Source organism: Hylobates moloch, unplaced genomic scaffold (genome assembly GCF_009828535.3).
Source record: "Hylobates moloch isolate HMO894 unplaced genomic scaffold, HMol_V3 SCAFFOLD_1, whole genome shotgun sequence".
Taxonomy (NCBI): Eukaryota; Metazoa; Chordata; class Mammalia; order Primates; family Hylobatidae; genus Hylobates; species Hylobates moloch.
In genome coordinates, this window is record NW_026652276.1 from 76,346,734 (window position 1) to 76,361,506 (window position 14,773).

Sequence of the window (14,773 nt, forward strand, 5' to 3'; positions counted from 1 at the left end):
TAACTTTAATTTAAGATGTAAAATTCTGTGCCAAGCTGAATTCAATTGACCATTAAAAAAACATAAAACCTGCATATGAAAAAAAAAGTTTCAATGACAAGATACACTATATAAAATCACCTGAATTTTTACTTGCTCATAATCTAATTTGTCATAAATCTTTGTTAATGCTCTCTTAAACGGTGAGAAAACCGATTATTGATGTTTGAAGATGCTTTCATGAATTAGCTTAAGTCAGAATTCTGCAAATAAGAATCATTTTATTTAGAAGTTGTTACCAGCTCAGAGAAAAACCATTATAACTATTTCCTATTGTTAATATTGTGTCTAATAGCAAGTGGGTGCTTTGTATTCTTTCTATCAGCAATTCCTCCCACTGCTTTACCTCAAAACCCAGGCCAATAATTCTTTTTTCAGAAATGAAGGGCCTGGTCTTAACTTCACAGAGTAATAGGGCCTTGTCTTTCACTTCTCTGGTGATAATTCACGTGCAGCCGAGAGGTCAAGAATTGAAGCCATTAAAACTGTAGTCTTCTAAATGTAGTACTTTGGATTTTGTGGCAATTGGCACAAAATACATATTAGTAATTATAAGTTTATCCAACATCGTTTCCTGGATTAATCTATATTTTAAAACATATATTTTAAAACTCATTCTATAGTTTATATTTTAAAGCCTATTCTATAGTTTTATAGAATATTCAGTTATAATTAATTTCTATTTTCTTATTTTATATTAAACTAATTTAGATGAATTCAATCAGTTTAAATAACCTGTTTTTGAGTGAAATTTTATACTGATACTTTCATAACTGATACTGTTATCAAACTCCTGGACCTGGTGGGAATAATGCCTATAGGTCAACATAGATTAGAGGAGTTCTCTTAATAGGTTGTTCATAATTATTTACTCCAGTTATAAGAAAGACATTGCCTGCTTACATCATTCCTTATGTACAATACTTTATCCATGCCATTTTTATGATGTTGTATACTAGGTGATAATAATAGCATTGAGAATTTAATGTGGTACCCATCAAGAATACTTCTAGCTTCCAAGTCAATCTCTAAAAATCAAACCTTTAGATTGGGCCTATCATATTAATACAAATTCACAGATTGAAAATCAATTTATCTGAAATAAGTATTATTTTTAGCACTTGCACTTGCTTGAACTACTCTAAAAAAGATAAAGTTGTAACTTAATAAGAGAATTGTGTTGTAGTAACTAGTAGCTTTCAATATTCACATGTCTTAGCAAATGAGAATGAAAAATTAGCTCTTCCATTGATATGCTGCTTTACTCCTTTATAAAACAATATTTGGGAAATTTGACAGAGTTTTGCTACAATTGCTGTATGTATTTTTTGTAAAGATTTCTTCCTGTGTGTGTGTGTATGTGTAAACATCATGGTTACTCATAAAACTCTGGGTGGGAAAAACCTATTTGCGTTATGATCAGTTATATGATCATAATGACAATGAATTCATTACTCCATGTGTAAGTCTGCCATGTTTAATTTTCTTCAGTCTTTGTTTCAGAGTTTGCATGTGGTGCTTACTTTAGTAGCCACTTTCTTGACATTATAAATAATACTGTTTGATCTTTTCTACTATATACTAAAATGTTATATACAAAATCGGTGGTGTTGGTATGATCATTGGCATTTTGATTTCAAAACCATATTTGATTTTGTGGTCTTGATCAAAGAACTTCTATCTATATCATCCTGCTACATATATTTAAATCCAAGAGATAATAAAAACTACATTTGGACTTTATCTTGCACTCATCTTTTTAAAAAATTTTAACTATCAATAAGTTTTTTGCCAACTATTTGATCTGAGCTTTCAGTTATCAGGCATTAGTAATTTGACACTTGTATTATATTGCAAATAGGGTAGTTTGTCCTCAGATAATGATTGTCAGTGTCCATAAATTTATATTAAACATAAAAAATAAGATGTGGCCAATACTTTCCAAAAGTGATAGTTAACATCAATATATTACCTTATCTAATTTTGGCTACATACTTGTTAGTATAATAAACATAATAAAGTTTATTATTTTACAGGATGGTGTAGATAGAAAGATCAAGTATAGATACATTTAAGGTTACTTGGCCTCAATATGTGTTTATACATTTTTTGTGGCCATCATACTATTAATCTTTTTTTCATAATACTTTGCATGAGTCTGATTATTAAATAAAGCTTCAATATCGGATTTGAATGAACTCTAAATGAACTACCTGGTGGGGTGGTGAATTCCTTTCTAGAGATTAAACCGGTCAAGCTCCTCAGAGTGCAGCACAGTTGATAACCCTTTGCCTGGAGAAGGAGAAGAAGCAGAGGCTGAACCTATGAATTCCGATGAGCCAGAGGCCTGTTTCACAGATGGTAAGACAAAAATTGAGACCTTGGTTAGCATTCCTTTATTAGTGTTTTGGGGTTTGTTTTAATGCTTAATACTTACCAGAGGTTGTTGGTAAGTCAGAAGACTCCATTCCATGCTGATTCAGCTATAGCTGTATGATGATTAAGGGCAAGTCACTAGAGCTCTCTAAGCTTCAGTTTCCCCATCTATGGCACTTGACTAACAATACTTTCCTATCACTGTATGTTAGACTGTAAGCATGCTACTACTTCTTATTTTAGAGCCTTAATTCGTATTCCCAGATCAATGGAACCACCAGAACATAAGTTAATGAAATAGTTTGTACTTTTGTCCTTTTAATCAGAAATGGAATCTACTCACTAACTCTCAGAAAACCATTTGATACTGTTGAACCACAGTCTTTCTCAAAATTATTCCTTTCCTTAGCTTCAGAGGCCGTAGTCTACCTTTGGTCTTCTATTTGTCTTAGAGTTCTGAGTTCCTCTCTCTATTTCTTTAATGAGTATTTTTTCTGCACATCCTGTAAACAATGATTTCTCCCCACATGTTCAATCTTCAGTTATCTTTTCTTATTCTGAAGCTCTGAGGTGTTTCATGCATGCCTGTGGCTGGAAAAGCCATTTCTGTGCTATTGACTCTTAACATCAATGTCTTTACCCCTGACCTCACTCTTGAGTCCCAGATCTGCTTACAATTCCCCATTGGTCATCACCATCTGTTGTTTTTAAAACATTCCAAGTTTAAAAAGTTTTTTTTGAAAAGCAAAAAAAACAACAACAAAAAAAAAACAAAACTTTAGTATGGTTTACAGCTTCCTCCAGTCTTTATTAGTAACTTAATGATCTATTTTACCCTCAAGCTAAAGACTTTGAGAGACCCTTAAAGTTTTCCTTGCTAGTCACAAGTTCATCAGGAACTCTGAAGATAGGGCCCAAGCCCTCAAGAGGATTTGCATGCACACTAAAATGTGAGAATCCTTGGCCTCTAGGGTAAAGTCTGAAGTCCTTAACTTGACATGTAAAGTTCTTTACATTTGGCTTTAGTCTCTTGTTTTTTAACAGTACCTCCTTCTACTCCTGTATGCTTTCTAATATGCTGAATTTCTTACTACTTCTGGAATTTGCCAGGGATAATGTAGTATTGTCTGAACAAGTATTGTGTCATCTAGGTAAAAATACAAGCCCAGAGTAGGGCTGCGATGTAATACAATAATACAAAGTTCAAACTTTGGAGCCTGATAAACATATGTTCTAATTTGCCTATTTATTATCTGCCTGTGAGAACTTGTGCACAATTTAAAATCTTGTTCTTCAGATATCTCATCTGTAAAATGGGGATATCAGCATCCACATCACAGAGATGCTAAGAGGATCAAATAAGATACTGATTATAAACTTACTAGCACAGTGCCTATCTTCCTTCTTCTACTTTTCTTGTGCTTCAAGGATTCTGTTAACAATCTTATACAGAAGCTATGATAGCACAGATGCTAATGACTTAACTAGTAATGGGCTTACCCTCAGCATTAGTATTTTTTGAAAAATCATTGACTTGCTTTCAGTCTCCAAGATTTTCTCAACTAGTCTCTTATAACACTCATGCATTAAGCAAAATGATTGGAAAATAAAGACATCAGCAAACTACAACGAGTGCATGGATTTCCTTTAAATACACACCAAATATCATTTTATGTAAGGAGCAAAGGTGTACGACATCTAGTCAATATAAATTTTGTGCTTTCTGAAATTAGTGCTATAAGCAAATGCAGATTTTCCTTTAAAAGTGTCCATGTTACAGGGATTTAAGAATTTCATCAACATGTATGGCCTGCTCCTCAAGAAATTTATTAGCAGTATATAGACTAAAATTTGTACTGATGCTACCAAGATTTTCCCTATTCATTTTATGAATGATCATGACTTAAAATTCTAGGATAACTAGAAAGAAGTTGGGCTTATCAATCAACTTAAAGTTTCAAACCAAAAAATGACTTCAAAAAACTTAAACTCTTACAGAAGGTATTAATACTATGCTATTTCAGACTGTAGGTGCTGTTATAATCAGATATAACACAAAGTTTTTTTTAATCCTGTAAACATCAATGAAAATACTTTTGTGAATACTCTGAGATTATTCATTTCTTCCAAATTGAGGCCAGTATAGAAGAAATATTATGGAAACACATTTTCCAATGAACCTGGGCTTGGACCATTGAAATTTACTGAGGGAACATATATCTCTGAGTCACATCCCTTTTATGCGCTCCAGCAGAGACTTCATACAGTCTCTGGATCTGTAGCCTAGTAAATTCAGTGAAGCAGCCAATTTGCTCAAACTTTCAACCATGTATTCACATAATCATTCTTTATTCCAGTAAACAAATAATTATTAAATACCTGTGTGCCAGGTCCAGTTCCAGGCACTGGAGGGAGACGGAGCTGTGAACAAAACAATGCCCCTTGCTGAAGAAACATATCAAGATGTAGCAGGTCAGATAAGTGAAAAGTGCTATGGAGAAGGTATATGGAAAAGAGGAATACCAAGAGTGAGGGGGAAGAACTTACTAGCACATAAATATGCTGTGAATGAATGATTGGTCAGAGAAAGCCTGCCTATAAAGGTGACGTTTCTTCTGTGACATAAAGAAAATTGAAGGGGGCCATGCAAATATATGGAGGAAAAGTATTTTAGGCAGAGTAATGAAGGCACATGCCCAAAGATGAGGATATGCATAACATTTGGGAAAAACCAACAGGCCAATATAGATGGAGAATAATGAGAGATGGGAAAAATATTAAAAGTTAAGGTCAGAGGCTGGGTGAAGTGGCTCACACCTATAATTCCAGTACTTTGGGAGGCTGAGATGGGCAATCACTTGAGGCCAGGAGTTCAAGACCAGCCTGGCCAACATAGGAAAAACCCCATTTTTACTGAAAATGAAAAAAAAAAGAATTGATCTTGGTGGTACATGCCTATAATCCCAGCTACTTGGGAGGCTGAGGCACGAGAATTACTTGAATCCAGGAAGCAGAGGTTGCAGTGAGCCAAGATTGTGTCACTGCACTCCAGCCTGGACGACAGGGGAAGACTCTGTCTCCAACAAACAAACAAACAAATAAAACAGATGACATTATTTTTAAAAAGTGTAGATCAGAGATGTAGTAGAGGCCAGATTATAAGACATTTGAAGAACATTATAAGGATGTGATTTTAAAATCTCACAATGTGCAATCTTAATAGTGGAACAGTGAATAGCAATGGCAGAAGCTGGGAGATTTCTTGGAGTTTCTGCATAAATCCAGGTGAGAGGTGATGGGAGCTTAGACTAGTATGGTAGAGTTTTGTATAGTGATGAGGGTGTGACATGCTGAGTATATTTTGAAGTTAGAGCTGAAGGGATTTGTTGATGGATTGAACATGGGGTGCTTAAAAACTGGAAATGCATAGTTTCCACATGAAGACTGAGAAGCATGGGCTTGTCAGAATGAAGAATCATGAACATGTTTACTTACAAGTTGGTAATTGGTCTACAAGAGCTGAGCTAGAATCAATGCCAGTTCAGAGCAATGTTTCACCTCCAGAGATCTCTGTTACCTGAAAGGTAACAGAATAAATTAAAGGAAGTATGAAAAACAATCCTAGTAGCATGTTTTTACTGAAGACAAATGTTAAAATTTTGTTGTTCATAGTCTCACATTTGTTGATTCATTTCAGCTTCATAATTATCACTTTACTAATGTATTTCATTGATTGCATCTGGTTCCTCTTATTCACCTTTTCTCTCCCTCTTATGCAAGGTTGTTCCTTAGCTCCATGTCTATTACTTTGTATTTGAAGACTTCAGACTGCTTCCTTATATCTTGCCCTGTTCTTTACTATCCTTAGTTCTACATGACTTGGCAACCTATATAATTATGAACATGACATGACTGTTTGGGTCTATGTGGTTTTATATTGTGCTGCTTTTAGATTATCAAATTAGTAAATTACATAATCAGGATTAGAGTTAGCGAAAAATAACCTTTTTCACAAGGTCAAGAGATTGAGACCATCCTGGCCAACATGGTGAAACCCCGTCTCTACTAAAAATACAAAAATTAGCTGGGCCTGGTGGTGAGCGCCTGTAGTCCCAGCTACTCAAGAGGCTGAGGCAGGAGAATCACTTGAACCCAGGAGGCGGATGTTGCAGTGAGCTGAGATCGTGCCACTGCACTCCAGCCTGGCAACAAAGTGAAACTCTGTCTCAAAAAATAATAATGATAATAATAGTAATGTATTTTTCTGTTCATTTGGTAGGAGGAGCCAAATCATCTTCCTTTCAAAATGTTTTGTATTCACCCACTTCCTATAAAATAACTAATAATTAATTCTAACTTTAGTAACACAATAACCAACTCCATTGTGACTTTTATTTTTTCTTTCTTTTGCAAAGATATTGTTAACAAATACTTGTTTTAGTTATATTAGATGTTAAGAAATGGTGGAAAAAGCTTGTTTTCATAATCAATTTTTACATTAATTATATTGATCATGCTGCTATAGTTTTTAATGCATTGTCTGTCTTTGAAGTGGTCAATGGTTTCTTTTTTCTTTTTTCTTTTTCTTTTTTTTTTTTCTTGAGAGCTTTGGTTTAACAAGATGAAACTCAGCATAGACTTTATGTAATGCACCATGAGAGCACATTAGTGAAACCACCCAAAAGAAATAGCATTTACTCACTGGGACCCATTAAAATGTTTGAGAGATTCTCTGTTATGTTTACATTTAATTAATAGTCCTTTTAAAGAGCAGGTGTGATGACATTGCTAACCAGCTTGGTTGGAAATCTCTTGGGATATACCTTTGCACAAAAACCAGACAGGCGCTCCATCACTCTTGCCTCAAAATAAGAGAAAGAAACTCTCTGAGGTGTGATAAACCCTGAGGGCAATATTTATGAAACTTCATTTCAGATTGAAAGATTACTAACTTTTCTAATTAGGATTTTTAGTGTTTTTATTTCCTCAATCATAAGAATAATGTTTCCCTTCAATTTTAAGATTGACAAAAGTAAATCCCAGAGAGCAAAATCTTCTTAACCAAAGGGATCATTTTCTTATCCATTAATTTGCCCCAAGAAAGATAAATTCTTTCTTTTATGTGATCATTGTTTTTAAGTTTAAGACAAATTCTAAAGCACTAAGTTAATATTAAAAAATTCACCTCATTTTTTTCACTCTTTCTGGTATTTTTATTTGCCCTGAAAAAGATTAACTTAGAGTTAATTTTTGACCCTACCCTTTTACTCTCTTTTTATATCATTTTATCGAATGTTCTCTCTTAACTAAATGCATTTAGATAATAATTATTTAAGTACAGTATGATAAATAATTTCACATCTGAGATCATGTTCACTGTAATTAACATTGTATAAATGAAGCTCTGTGTAGATTTTCCATTCACCTTGTTTTTTTTTTTTCTTTTTCATCCAATGTTTATGTAAAGTGTAGAATTCACAGAGATGCAACCTTTCAAATTATGACTAACTGCTTAGAAGATTATATAACTCTTTTTGGGGAATCAAGTCTTTTAAAAATGAACTATAAATGACCTATTAAGCCAAGTAGAGGACTATGATGAGTGCTGTAAGCACAAGGAGCAAGCATTACATACTCAGTTTGAGTCTTCTGGGAACTTAGAAACTTCCAGAGAGAAAGAACAGGAACATAAAAAATATACATGATAACAAAAACACCAGAGACATAGAGGGAGAGGAAAACACCTTGTTTGCTGTATTTCTATAGAGCTGGAAATTAAAGTGCTAGAAAATAACCTCATATCAACTGGATCAATGCACTAATTAGACTTCAGAAACATGAAAAGATCCATTACAAAACATTATCTACCAGGTGCATCTTGTCAAGAGGATTCTAGTTTTGTTGTTTTAGAACATACAACTTATGATTATCTGAAGTTGTTACTTGAAAGGCTCAATACTTGTTAATGAATTATATTGTTTTACAGAAAAGGAAATCAATCTTTTAGAAATATCTAAAATTCAAACTTCTGAAACAGGTATCATAAAGTGCTGCCCATTCTTACTTTCCCACCTCCTGCCTTCATCTAAAATGAGGTTTTTCATCTAAAATTTTATGAGGAAGAATTCATCGTAGTTACTTTTTAAAGAGTCTCTCTTTTCTTCGGGGTAATTCTAGTTGCTTTAATAAACTTTAAATTGGTTAAAATTTTTCAATGTTTCAATCATTCTCTTTCTGGGCCTCTTATGTTCATAGTTCTGTTTATCACATCTTGTAAAACTTTTCACTCTTTGGTTTCTCTTTTACTGCACCCTCTTGGTTCTTCTTGTTCATCTCTCATTTCATCTACTTCAAAGTTTTCTCCTCTACCTGTCCTAGTGATGTGCAGGTAAATATTTTTATAAACTGGTTCTCCAAGGAAAATAAAAAATGTGTACTTATATCATTTACTATAAATTTTACTGATATTAAGGATATATGGCACACAATTTACAAATAATAAAATATTACAGCTTTTTATTGAACATTCTGTATATCAAATTGTTTCTCAAAGAATGCTTTTTTTGAACTTTGCCAAACTTTTGCATGTATAGGCAACCTATTTTTGCAGCTAATAAGCAATTATAGTTTTAACATGAAGATTGCTTGGTATTTATGTTAATCAGTGAAATAAAAAAGAAATGAAGAAGCTATATGTCAGAACTTTACTCATTCATCAGTGATGTAAGCAATTATTTGCAAATCAAAAAACAGAATTTCAATAATGAAAGGATTTTTTAAAATTTTTGTGCTATTCAGTGTAATGGCTACAAACGCAATACACCTTGACTGTTTATCTGTTTTATTAGCATTTCCTCCATCACCTTCTTAATTCTACTCTAGAAAATCAAGAAGCTCTGTTTGTAATGCTTGGAGATTTTTGTAGTGTAAAGATTCCCACCATCATTGATTTCTAACTACTGATGTGAAGTTGCTAAATGCGGAGTTAAGAAGAGATTCACAGTAGCTCAACAGTGTGACATACTTCCACCATCCAGATAGAATAGGCCAGATAGAATAGACCAGCATCCAGAAAGAAGAGTTGCACAGTAGTCCAATAGTACAGCATATTACTACTGTCCAGAGAGAATAATCCAGAGAGAATAGACCACCGTCCAGAAAGAAGAGATGCACAATAGCCCAACAGTATGTCCTACTTCTGCCGTTCAAACAGAATAGACAAATATTGCCCAAAGAGCATAAATAATAATAAAATACAGTAAAATAACTAGGAAGTGATATGTCTTACCTTTCCTTAAAGTAAGTTATAGAATTCTAAGTTTATGTAGTCAAATATTTAATAATGGCTGCTTTTAACAACAGACTAGCAGGAATTTCTGACAGTTTAACAATGAGCATTGGTGTGGTCTGCTTTCAGCACACCATTGAATTCTCTCCCTTAATACTGTTGTTTCAGAATGTTTCGGAGTTGGCCCTTTTTCCGCCTCACCCTAAATACTCTTTTTGTATGGCCTCAAAAACTGTTCTGACTTCAGCAGATACATCTATGCTAATTATTACCAAGTATTCTTTTCTAGACAGGTTTTTCCCATTTCAGGTTCCCACCCCCGTTTTTAAAATCTATAGGATATCTGTATTTAAACATTTCATAGGCGTCTCAGAATCATTACCTGCCAAGTCAGCCCCTCCTCCTGTGGTTTTCAATTCACTGCTAACATCCACCTGGTAGTCCTGGGCTCCTTCCTTTCTCCTACATTCGATATCCAATCAGTCACCAAATCCTGCTGATTTTATCTGCCACATATGTCTTGAATCTGTTACAACTTTAGTTCCTAATGAATCTTTCCCTCCAGACAGGGATACTGGACCAGAATCCAAATGATTTTCTGGGTATGAAACTTTCTTTACCCCTACTCCTCTCTATTCACCTCTTTCAACTTATCCTCCCACGTACTGTGAAGACATCTATTTACGTTGCAATTTGCATATCTTGTTCCCTGCCTATAACCCTTTACTTACTCCTCAACCTGTATAGGATATAAGCCAAACTCCCTAAAGTAAAGGCCAATGCTTTCCATAATCTGACCAATTTTTCTAAGCTCATCTCTCACCCTTGCCTCTTGTGTACATTCTGCTTGCATCACAATTCTATACTGGTTTAAATTTCTATGCATAACAATTTTTGCTGCCCTCTTGGCCTGGAATTCCACCCAAACTCTTTTTTACTAATATTTTGATTCAACCCAGGCTCCATCTCTTCTAGGAAGCCTCTACTGATCTTTCTCAAGAAATAAGCCAGGTGAGATTGATTTCTTCCATGCTATCAAAATGAACCCTGACTATCTGTCACTTTAGTTGCCATATCTTGTTATAGTCATTTATTTCTGTTTTTATCTACCTAACCAAAACCTAACATAAATTCCCTGAGGAAAGGAAATCATGTACAGAGGTGAATACATAGAAGATATATAACAAGGGTTTGATGGACAAAAGAATGAGTTAATGAATGAATAAACCTAACCATTTTTAAGTACAATTTTCCGTTTTTTGTAGCAGTATATTTTATACATGAAATTTTAAAGTCAGATTTGTTTTTAACTTACAATACTTGAAACAGTTTCATCTGGATCTTCTAATCAAGATGAGTTTCTTTTGTACTTAATTTCGGGACTCCACTAATTTTCTCAATATTGTTTAGAAAGGTGTATTTCAGAGGGTTTTTATCATAGAGGAGTGGAAGTATCTAAAAGTATAGACTAGAAAAATTTATCTGTCAGAAAAGAATATCCTAAAGTTCATTTCATCTTCAGATTTTAGTTCATTCATTCATTCACACATCAAGTGAAAGTGGTTTAAAGACTGTGGAGGAGACTGAAGAGAAATTGTGGATTACAGAAGATAAGAATACATTGTAAGCTAAAACTAACTAACAAGTATTAACAAAACATCATGCAAAGTTAGAAGATGAAGGAAGACAGCATACAAATTAAATCTATCTGAAACGCAAGTATAGGTGTTGAAATTATTTGGTTGAGGGAATATCACAGAAAACAGTTTGCATTAAATAATGTATTAAAAATTTTATTTATTCTGAATATCAAGATTTAACATGCATGTCTTTCTTGTCAGGTTGTGTACAGAGGTTCTCATGCTGCCAAGTTAACATAGAGTCAGGGAAAGGAAAAATCTGGTGGAACATCAGGAAAACCTGCTACAAGATTGTTGAACACAGTTGGTTTGAAAGCTTCATCGTCCTCATGATCCTGCTCAGCAGTGGTGCCCTGGTAAATGATCTGACACCTAAGTCAATATATTGATTAAGTCAATATTCTTTAAAATGAGCTAAAAGACAAAAATATCATGGCAAGTTGTTTTACCTAGAATTATTCCCTATGATTACTGCCAATGACAAAATTTTACTTGAGCTCAGTAAATAGTTACTGAGCACTCCTACATGCATTATCCTTGCTGCCCCGAATGCTGTTGTCCAAAGGACCACCCGGATGGCTATAATAGAAAAGAGAATTTTACTGGCAATATCAGTTTGCAAAACAGGGAGAGAGTCTCTGGCGTAAACTGAAAGCACTTTCTCTGTAGAACAAAGAGAGAAGGTTAGAGGTTTTATTAAAATGGGAAAATGTTATGTATTGCTCTTTGAGAAAGTTCATTGGCCCTAGTAGGGATCTGGGGAGCTGGTAAGCTCCAACTGGCGAGCAACAGTGGTTGGCACAATTAGTCCTAGAGTGTAACAAGTTTCCCCAGAAGCTATAGATAAAACTAATTTCAAGTTACAACAAGCAGCTTCAACAGTCAGTCTTGCAGAGAATTACAATTCTTGGAGTAATGTTTTGTACCCTGAGAGCTTTTGCCCCTGCCTTCTTGACTCTTAGTTGACTGTTAGTTGAGTAGGACAAGAATGACCCAATTTGTATGATCAACTTTCACAATGCAAAGATAAATGAGATCCAGGTACTGTTTATTCTTAAGGAGCTAAGAGCAATGGAGAAGAAGAATACAAATGAGTAACTGTTGAGCTTGGATGTGTTTGTAAGTGAAGTGTAAATGTGACAAAGTTCCGTAGCAAGGAGAACAACTGTCTGCTTGCAATTTCAGAAACGTAAATGGTGCTTTTCAGGGTCTAGAAAGACGAATAGGAATTTTCTAGTTAGGCAAGGCAGGCTGAGGGGAACAAGTGTACAATGGTAAGGAGGCATAAAACAGCATCAGATGTTCAGGAAATGAAAAACTGCTGAAATGCAAGTGTGGTGGGAAGCAGAACAAGTACAGGTGGCCAGAGATACTATGAGAAAGCAAGGTCAGCTGGTGAAGCATCTTGTGTGTTATAAAAAGGGAAAACAGATGGTAGTTTTAGGATAAAAGTAGGACAAGTTTCTCATTCTTGTACACATACAAGCAGCTTCCATGAGAGTTGAAAGAGATCTAGTAGAATTACAAGCTTCCTGAACCTTTTTCTTGTCATTTTTTCCTGCTGACGCTAACAGAGATGAGCCATTGGAAGCCATTAGGAGCCCAGATCTAACTAGATATACCACTAGAAGTTTCATTATACTAAAAATAGAATACTCAAGAACTTTTAACTTGCCTCATAGACAGTCTTCATGAATTTGGACTTCGATTTTACTGTACTTATATGCTAATAGGTTGACCTGATACTGTTTCGTGGATGCTGGCAGAAGATATGAGGTGCTTGGGTCAGAGATAAAGGACTTTATTACTTATGCGTGGAAAGTAGCATGAGTTTCAATATGTTTCTGTTGATTCCCCCTTTATCCAGGTCTCATGGGGGCATTATATGAGCCTGAATGAGTGTGTACACATATAGTGGATTGATGTCACAGCTGAGGAACACTGAGCTTAGGGAACACATCCTTTTATACCAAGCAACATAAGCAACCCTGCTCTTTGTCCCAGAGACCCTACCTCATGTCTCAAGGTTGCTCACTGCAAACACAACCCTGAGGAGTGTCCTAGGTAAGGAGCAGGCAGAGCCTGGCATTCTTGGCACACTCCCCAACAACCTGCAGGGACCCACTGTGGCTTTCCTTTCCTAACAAGTCTCAACTCTCAGAAACAGAAAATGTGATCAGGAAAGCTCTATTTTCCTTATCTGGAGTCGTCCAAGTAGAAATCTTGATAGTGTCTACCATACAATGTATTCCTAGTAACTAAGGAAGTTTATCCCATGCTTACTCACATATGTGACTGAGAATTTCAGAGAGGAGATTACAAAAAAATCAAAGAAAAGTTTGGAGTAATTCCTTGTTCAAAATGTCTAAAACAGAGGAAGACATTTGGGGAGGGCATTCTCAAAACTGTATTTTAAATAAATCATATGAGGAAGTAAAGGGAAAGATATTTCAAGAAGCTGGTGTTTGTACTTAGAGAGGTTGCCAATTAAACTAGATTTTTTAAAAGTATAGCAAATCCCCATGACACGTGTTTACCTATGTAAGAAACCTTCACATGTACCCTCAAACCTAAAAAAAAAAGTTAAAAAGAAGTAATAGTTCTCATTTAGCTTATATTCATTGTGTTTCAGAATCTTCTTTTAGATTTTCTCATTTAATTTTCAAACAACCCTGCGAGATTATGATATTTTGCTTATTTTACCAATGATGAAGCTGGGTACAGTTTCAAAAGTTGCTTAATGTCCCAAAGCTAGTAAATGAAAGAGCTATCACTGAATTGACATCTAAAGTCAAAGTCACCATATCTTTTCACTGTGTTGCGGCTCCTCAGAAAGAAGAGTATACACAAAATGGAAATAAATGAGTGGTAACTGAATTTAGTAACAGTAAAGTGTAAGTCCTAAATCAGATAGAGCTCACATAAGGTCATTCTTGCCTCCTTGCTCCTACATCTACAAAATTGGTTCTGGAAGCTAGAACCCCTGTGGGCTGAATTCTAATTCCTGCTCTGGGACCAGTCAGAGAGAGGTTCTCATCATCAAGACTTCCTGTGGCTCTGCTCTGACCCTCTACACCAGTTCTAGAAATAGGCTTCTTTTTCCTTGTGACTAAGCCCCTTCCTTGTCTTTGTATTTCAAGGACTGAGTCATTGCCATAGTTTCAGTTTAGATGGCTTGCCTGATTCCTCTAGAACTTGGGGGTGGAGTGGCAGGGAGGAAAATCCTGAGGGCTAGAAGCCTCCCTCTGCACTTCAATTCCATTGAATTTCAGAACCTCTGCCAACTGCTGGGACCTTCTTTTTGCATCTTAGTAGGTCCGTTCAGTCTTTCTGCCCCAACTTGTCTCTTTTCTTCTATATTGATACCAACAGTTTCCCAAAACTGCTAAGGATAATTTTAGAGTATTGGTAGCAGAACGTAGAATAAGAA

The 14,773-nt window shown here is 35.1% G+C and overlaps 1 protein-coding gene and 1 long non-coding RNA gene across 6 annotated transcripts in view; one reads left to right on the plus strand and one right to left on the minus strand.

Annotated features, from left to right (window-relative positions):
• SCN9A (sodium voltage-gated channel alpha subunit 9) overlaps positions 1-14,773 on the plus strand; it is a 178,766-nt gene that overhangs the window by 120,653 nt on the left and 43,340 nt on the right. For all 5 annotated transcript variants that reach the window (XM_032755528.1, XM_032755524.2, XM_032755526.2 and 2 more), the window contains exons 18-19: positions 2,280-2,400; positions 11,545-11,699. In XM_032755528.1, the coding sequence (XP_032611419.1) occupies positions 2,280-2,400; positions 11,545-11,699 (276 nt within the window). The remainder of the gene's footprint in view (positions 1-2,279; positions 2,401-11,544; positions 11,700-14,773) is intronic.
• Positions 1-14,773, minus strand: part of LOC116810717 (uncharacterized) — a 241,829-nt gene that overhangs the window by 47,889 nt on the left and 179,167 nt on the right. Inside the window, exons 5-7 of the long non-coding RNA XR_004370360.1 lie at positions 5,911-5,992; positions 4,795-4,836; positions 2,253-2,386 (exon numbers count right to left, since the gene is read on the minus strand). This is a non-coding gene — a long non-coding RNA (uncharacterized LOC116810717). The remainder of the gene's footprint in view (positions 1-2,252; positions 2,387-4,794; positions 4,837-5,910; positions 5,993-14,773) is intronic.